We start from the raw sequence: 7,522 nt of genomic DNA, 5'->3' as shown, positions 1-7,522 counted from the left end.
TCCAGGACGCACCTCTCCGCTCCGCTCCGCTCCGGAAAAGCGCGCAGGGCTCATATCAGTCTGCCGGACAGAGAGGGATGAGATCCCATCAGGCAGCCCGGACCACTGGGAAAATATGAATGGAAATTACTCTCATTTTTCGGAAGACAACCCTGGCGATCACTGAAGACTTCAGAGTGTTATATGTTGGGACTTCTGGTCGTATTTAAAGTGGGGACTTTAAAGCAGCGACGGGAGCGCAGAGAATTGGGATGAATGTTTTGCTTCAGTTTCTCTCATATATGCCAGTTAAGATTTTAAGTCAACTTCAAATGTAGTCAGAAATCGAAAGACTACTTTCGTCTTCTTTACTCTCTGAGTTGCCAAAGAGAGACACACAGAGGACACGGTGACCAAACTTTGTCTCAGAGTGGAGCCGGAGATGGAGCCGGAGGAGGGGAAGATCTCTGTGTGGGTCTGCCGGGAGGAGAAGCTGGTCTCCGGGCTGACGAAGCGAACCACCTGCGCCGACGTGGTGAAAGTCCTGTTAGAGGACCAGAACCTGCAGCAGGGAGCCTCGGCGGCGATGCTGTCCAGCTCCCCGCAGTCCTACTGCGTGGTGGAGAAATGGAGAGGCTTCGAGAGGATTTTACCCAACAAAACCAAAATCCTCCGGCTGTGGAGCGCCTGGGGGGACGAGCAAGAGAATGTCCGCTTCGTCCTGGTGAAGAACGACGCATCGCTGCCCAACAACGGGCCACGCAGCGCCGAGGCCCGGGTGGTCCAGAGCCGGGAGAGCGGCGGTCCGGGCGGGGTGCTCAAAGGCACCGCCAGGACCTGCTGGACCGCCGCGGCCGCTGCCGCTAACCTGTCCCAGGAGAAACAGAGGCGCATAGTCAGGAAGGCTTTCAGGAAGTTGGACAAGATGAACAAAAAGAAAGAACAGACTGTTTCTAAAGATAAGGGCTCCGTGGAAAAGATGGAGACGTTGGTTCACCTGGTGATCTCCCAGGACCACACCATCCGCCAGCAGATCCAGAGGATCAAGGAGCTGGACCGGGAGATCGAGCGGTACGAGGCCAAAGTGCACTTCGACCGCATCAAGAGACATGGGGTGAACTATGTGCAGGACACATACATGGTGGATTCCTCCACTGAGGCTCCCGCTTCTTCGGACTGTAAGCGCAAAGCCGAGCGACAGGACGCGCGGTGCTCGGTGGAGGCACTCGCGCAGTTCGAGGAGTACGCGCGCCAGTGTGAGGAGGTGGTGCGGCTGCAGGAGGAGCTGACGGAGCGCGAGGCGCTCGTGGAGAGCATCACCGGGGAGATCCAGGAGGAGCTGAACCGGCGGTGGATGAAACGGCGGCGGGAGGACAGAGGAGCGGAGGCCGCGAAGGACACAGACAGCGTCGCGGAGGAGATATGCTTGGCCGCGTCTGCCGCTGCAGGTGTGGAACCAGATGTGGAAAGTTTGTCTGAGAACGAACTTGTGCTGGAGGAGGAGAGGATCAAAACGCAGCTGGACACCAGTCTGTACATCGGCCTGCGGCTGAAGACAGACCTGGACGCCATCAGGGGGGACTTGAACCTGAGTCTGGCACTCTGGGAGACCAAGGAAAGTGAACTTCTGGACCTGCTGGCCAAAGTTGAGACCATGGAGATAGAGCAGGTGAACAGCAAACTGACAGTGACTGATGATGGTAAGGGAGAGCTGGGTGCAGTGAGCGCTGAGGGTGAGCCAGCTTCATCAGAGAAGAGCAGTGGCTGGGTGGAGCAGGCCAGAGGTCTGTCCAAGGCCTGCAATACCAACGACGAGGACTCAGACACGGGCCTGAGCTCCATGCACAGCCAGGACTCTGACAACCCACCTGTGTGCGAGTCACTGGTATAGGCTCACTTTGTCTGGAAGCATGTTGGACTTTTATGCAATTTAAAGCCACAAACTCAGGGGCAGAGAATCAGTGTTGGCAATACTGGGAGACGTTCTTCCCTCCCCAAAATGCACCTCAGTACGGACACCGTAATTCTATAGCAATAATTCCTATATGTAGCTGCACAATAAGCTAGGAGAGAGAGCATGCTTAGAAAGGTCTGATAGGCCATGCTGCTCCATAGCTGACCTTTGACCTCCATAAGGAGAGTCAACAAATACCACTTATGTGAAATAGCCTAGAGGAGTATTATGATAAGCCACTTATAATATGTAGTCTTCAAGGAGACACTAACTTTAAGGTATACTTGATCATAGGTTTACAAAGAGTTAATAACAGCTTGCTTTTGCCAGGATAGTCTTTTTGCTGAAGCCACTGAAAGGTAAGGCTGAGTGACATTTCGTAGACACTCTGTAAGTAGGCCTAATGGCCACAGACAGGCAGACTTCCCTTAAAAGGTCATCATCAAGTGTACCTTAATGCACAGTAAAGTACAGTTAGGTCAGCTACAACCATGCTATGAAAACTCTTTCAATCAAGCAAAGGCACAATAAAGGTGGGATCACTTCACTTCAGCCTCTTCAAAATAAGATTTAAAATGACTATCCATAACTGCTTACTACAGCTGCTGAGCACTCTGAGGTTTATCAGTGTTTGGAAAAATGAAATCTGCAGTCTTTGTGAATCGGAGTTGAAACACTGATCCTTATCCTGCCTGCTATGCAGAGTAGATCACTTGATATTGTCCTCATTGTTAGTGTCTTTAAAGCACAAGGACTTCTATTTATTCAACAGTATTTTACAGCTGGGTGCTCTGCTCCATTCTGTCCTGTGCTGGTCAACTTTCATAGGTTGGATTCAGAAATGAAAGATTTGATTCCTGTTTGTTGTCATCGCAGCTATTTTGCAGCTGTGTCATTGTTGTTTAAAGCAGCGGTTCTCAACCTTTTTGGCTTTAAAACGATACAGAGTCAACTCACAACCCCTCATCAAAAGTTCCATGCATTACAAGCTGTGAGCATTTAAAGCAAGCAAAGTGATTTTTTACCAACTCAGATTGTTTGATTTAAATATTACAGAAGCTTGAAGAGGTCAGAAAAGAAAAGATAAACATCTTTGAAAATAATCATAATTTTATGGAGCAGAATCATTTTTTGGATGTTCTTTCCTAATTTGGAATCATCTTGCAATTTCTCAGATTTATATTATGACCTCCATTACGGGGGTCCCAAACTCCCAGTTGTGAACCACTGGTTTAAAGCAGGTTTAAAAGTCAAGTCAGTGTGGCATCATCCTAGTGAAGTAGCTGTAAGAAAGATCAGGTCAGACCAAAAACAAATGCATTTTGGGCAGCAGTGTAGTATTTCACTTCCATAAATGCAGGATTCACAAAAGAGGTTGAAAAAAGAATTATCCAAACAGAAACACCACAGACAGAGACGGGCTGATTTGTAGTTCCTGACATCACTGGGGTGAGAGCTCCCTCCAGAACAACAGCAGATATGATACAACTGTCCTCACACGTAGCAGCACTCCTCATGACGAGGAAACTGAACTTGATGTAGAAAATAGGTGGTGTGCCCCTTTAAATCAGGGTTTTATTGATTATTGTCCAGGCAGTTTTTCTCTTCTGATGCAGGTGACACGAAAACCCTATATTTATATCAAGGCTCAAGTTGAATGATTATTTCATATATATGTATCTATATCTATATGTCTATGTGTAGATTTATATGGACATAGATACATAGATATAGAAAATGGATAGATAGATATAAAAACGACCCCATTCAGTAATCCCACAGTCCCTGCATCTCTGAACACTGTGACATTAAGGAGAACTATTTTAAGCCTCAGTTCACTTTTTACATCCTGGAAATAGTTGCTGCAGTATAAGCAGTATTAGCTGTCCTGGTACGCCCTTCCAGGAACTGCATAGACAACAAGCAGCAGGAAACTAACCAGAATCGACCAGAATAAATTATTTTGAGATCATCCTTCAACTAAACCACTATGTATATTTGCCACAGTTGTGATGTAAAATCTTACTTGGTAACTGTAAAACAGTGAGAATTAATAACCTTGTAACAACTAGAAGAGGTTGATGATATTGTTCCTGTGGAGTTAGCTGTTAGCTGTATCCAAACACCAAAATGACCTATGTGTAGCTACTTTATGTCGCTTGATCAGGGACAGTTTGGACTTCTCAGTCCTTCTCAGCCTGCTTTGTCTAGATAGATAACCCAACATCAACAACTCTGAGGCTACCGCAAGAGTACTCAGATGCACCGTGGCTGCATCGTAACGCCAGTCAGCACATTATTACACATGACTGTTAGTGTTGAAATAAACAGCAAAACCTGTCTGGCTTGTAGTGTGGTTTTATTCAGCAGTGCAGACGTCTGAGAACGTGTGTGTGTGTGTGTGTGTGTGTGTGTGTGTGTGTGTGAGCAGCGTGGTGTTGGATGGAAAGATAGTTTACATACTTCTATGCAGCAGTGCCTGATAATGAAAAGTGTGTGTGTGTGTGTGTGTGAATGCCAGTGTTTTTATACAGTTGGTATTGCTGCTCCTGTTATCCTGTCATACTCGTAAGCTGTGTTTAATCGCTGCTTCCTGATCACTCTTGCATGAACTCCTGCATTAATTATGACAGGATGAAACAGAGACCAGAATGCACGGACTAAAGCTCAAGTTACCGTTTAGAAACACATACCTTCACATGTTCCTCAGGTGGTGTCTTAAAGGCTCTATTCACCCAAATTACTAAAAATATTATCTCACTTTCCAATACTGGTGTCTAACTCTCCAGATATCTATCTCTGAGATTTTCGTGTCTATTGAACTTAATGGAGGTGGATGGAGTCTATTTTGTGGTGCTTTCAGCAATGATAAAGGGCATTTCAAAGTCTTTAACAGCAGCATCCCTTTTCAGAAACACTGTCCAGGTGAGTCTGCATTGTCCACTGTCCACTGTGGACAGTCTTCAGGGGTTTTGGGGAGAGCTCTGTGTAGCTCTCTGAGTAATGGTGATGCTCCATTTACCTCCATTGTGTTGGGGTTGGGAAGAGTTTACACTCTACAATTAGAAACTTAAATATTCAAATTATTTTCCAAGCTGATTCCAATGTTTTTAAATGGGACATACTTAAATTTGACTATTTTTAGGCAAAGCCAGGTGATAAAACATTCCTCTACCTGTCTACATCACTGAAAAGATAAACCTACTTCAGTCATCGTCTCCTCAGTTCATCCATGAGAATTCCAGACATTTCTCCCGACAAAGGTTATAATTTTGTGCCAGCCTTCCTTGTTCAGTGATGCGGGTCTCTGATGATTATGCCACACCCTGGTGTTCTGAGCAACGTTTGGCCTGTAAAGCATTATCTACAGAGCCTGTGTCTACAGAATAAGCCTTATATCTACATCCACAGGGGAAATGCTCTTATGAGTACAGAGAAAAAGGCTCCAGTGCAGCAAGTGTTTACCCAACAGGCCGAGAGCATTATGAGCATCAGTAGGGGAATGCCTAAAAAGTCTGTGTGTGCAAGTAGAAAAACAGGAGGGTAAGTATTCTCCTGACAGACGCAGTGAGAATGAGAGAAGTCTAAATGTATGTGTGCTCACTGCTGAAAACTTGCGGTTAAAACATTTGAAACAGGCAAAACATTGAAAGAAGTTGAGGTCAAAGTTGAATTGGCAGCTGAAAGAAGTTAAAATGGAAGCGCTGAGGTTCAGTCATTCAGCTGAAGTTCAAGCACTGAAAGGAGTTGAAGTTGTCAAATTGCAAAAGATACATTGAATTGGGAGTGTGAGTTGAAGTCCTGAAGAAATTCATGTCATTCGAAGTGTAGAAACTGAAAGAAGACGTTAAAGTGTCTTATTCTTTAACTTCATTCCTTCAGTTCATGAATAAGAGATGAAGGCACTGACAGTGTGACCACTGAAAGCAGTTGACTTGTCATTTGAACAGTAAGAGAGTATCAGTGGGGTAATTCCTAGAAAGTGTGTGTGTGTGTGTAGAAAAACACAGATGGGGATAAGTATTCTTCTGGAAGATTAAGAACAAGAAAAGGCTCAGCTGGACCGAAAAACCTTAAAGTTTTAGTGCTGAGAGGAATTGAAACATCAAAGTTTAAGTGAAGTACTGAAGTATAAGCACTGAGAGCAGTTGAAATAAATAGTGTGTGACGATGGAAGTGGAAGTTGTGGTTCTCAGGAGATCTGAGGGTGTGTTCTTTTGCTCAACGGTGAAGATCTGAGACTAAAAAGCTTCATCACATGGTATAGTGTAAACAATGAAAGGAGATGAGGTGTGAGTTTAAGTGTTATCACTGAAAGCAGTGAGATCTCAGTTAAGAAATAAAGGATAAAAGCAGTGAAACTGTCAGTGGAGGTGTGACCACTGAAAGGGAAGTTGAAGAGTAGGAGACTAAAAGAGCTGAAATGTTTATCCAACAGGATGTGAGTGTTACAAGCTTTATCCATTCGCACACACTCACACACCGATGGCATAGCATCAGGAGCAATTTGGGCTTCGGTATCCTGACACTTCAACATGAAGACTGCCGAGGGATCGAACCACCGACCTTCTGATACGTGGATGACCGCTCTATCTCCTGACATGCCTCAAGTACCATGTATGTATTCCTGACAGATGCCACAAGGCTTCCAATTTCAGTATCCCAGAGGGAAAAACAACAAATGTGTCACCAAACTTTCCTTATTGACAGATAATTAATATAATAGTCAGTGACGTGCTTTGTGTGGCAGCAGCAACACAGCAGCTACAAACAGAAATATAATGAGAGTGTACATCCAGCAAAGGCTGATTCAGACTTGAACATCGTCGTGTGGAGGTAACACTGAGGAGTTTCCCTCAGGAATCATCTCACAACTCATTTGGCTGTGGGCCTGCTTATCTCTGTCTCATGTAAATGTGTCACTCAATATGCCTGTTGTCATCTGATGTAATCCATGTCGTTCCTGCACTGACTCCTTAAATCAGTCTAAGATCTTGTTCGCCGCTTGTTGAATTCATCAGTGGCTGCATCTGCTGTGCTGGCTGGTGAGTTCATTCATTTTGGATTGATGTAAATGTATGAATGTTTGAGGGATCCAAGCTGGCAGCTGACACCTACTTTCTCCTGTGTCTTCAGTGGCAGATGGCGGTTTGGTTACACTCTCAGGTTCATTTGATATCAATAGGCTTCTCAGTGTCCTCTCTGCTTTCTTTCTGTTTGCTTTCCTCACACCTCTTTTCTTATGATCAGCCCCATAAACCTCTAGAGTCCTGAAATATCAGAACAACCATTAGTTAAATATTTTAAGAAATGTGCTGATGAGATCGATACTACGTGGTCTAACTTAGCATTAAGACTGGAAGCAGGAAGAAACAGCTAACCTTAATCTGTCCAAAGTTCAGCAATACAATGTCCAACTTTTTTCATGGGTAGTTATGTGCTGGAACTATTTGTTGATGACCAACAGCCAGGCACGATACTGAATGGTTTCCTGGAGTCTTGTTGTCCCAGTGATGTTGCCAGGTTTGGTACCATGATGAAAGACCACACTTGACAACTTAAACTGCAGCTGGAGATGCTCCAAAGAAG

The 7,522-nt window shown here is 44.9% G+C and overlaps 1 protein-coding gene across 1 annotated transcript; it reads left to right on the top strand.

Moving 5' to 3' along the window:
- On the top strand, window positions 1–4,272 carry LOC143322585 (ras association domain-containing protein 10-like). Its single transcript, XM_076733863.1, has one exon. It carries the CDS (start codon window positions 422–424, stop codon window positions 1,868–1,870), a length of 1,449 nt encoding a protein of 482 aa, XP_076589978.1. The 5' UTR covers window positions 1–421; the 3' UTR covers window positions 1,871–4,272.
- Window positions 4,273–7,522: the final 3,250 nt, after the last annotated feature.

Source organism: Chaetodon auriga, chromosome 6 (assembly GCF_051107435.1).
Source record: "Chaetodon auriga isolate fChaAug3 chromosome 6, fChaAug3.hap1, whole genome shotgun sequence".
NCBI lineage: Eukaryota > Metazoa > Chordata > Actinopteri > Chaetodontiformes > Chaetodontidae > Chaetodon > Chaetodon auriga.
This window is presented reverse-complemented; position numbering and strand designations above follow the sequence as displayed.

Excerpts from the sequence above, each read along its gene's own strand:
- LOC143322585 (XM_076733863.1), top strand. The coding sequence starts at position 422 with ATGGAGCCGGAGGAGGGGAAGATCTCTGTGTGGGTCTGCCGGGAGGAG.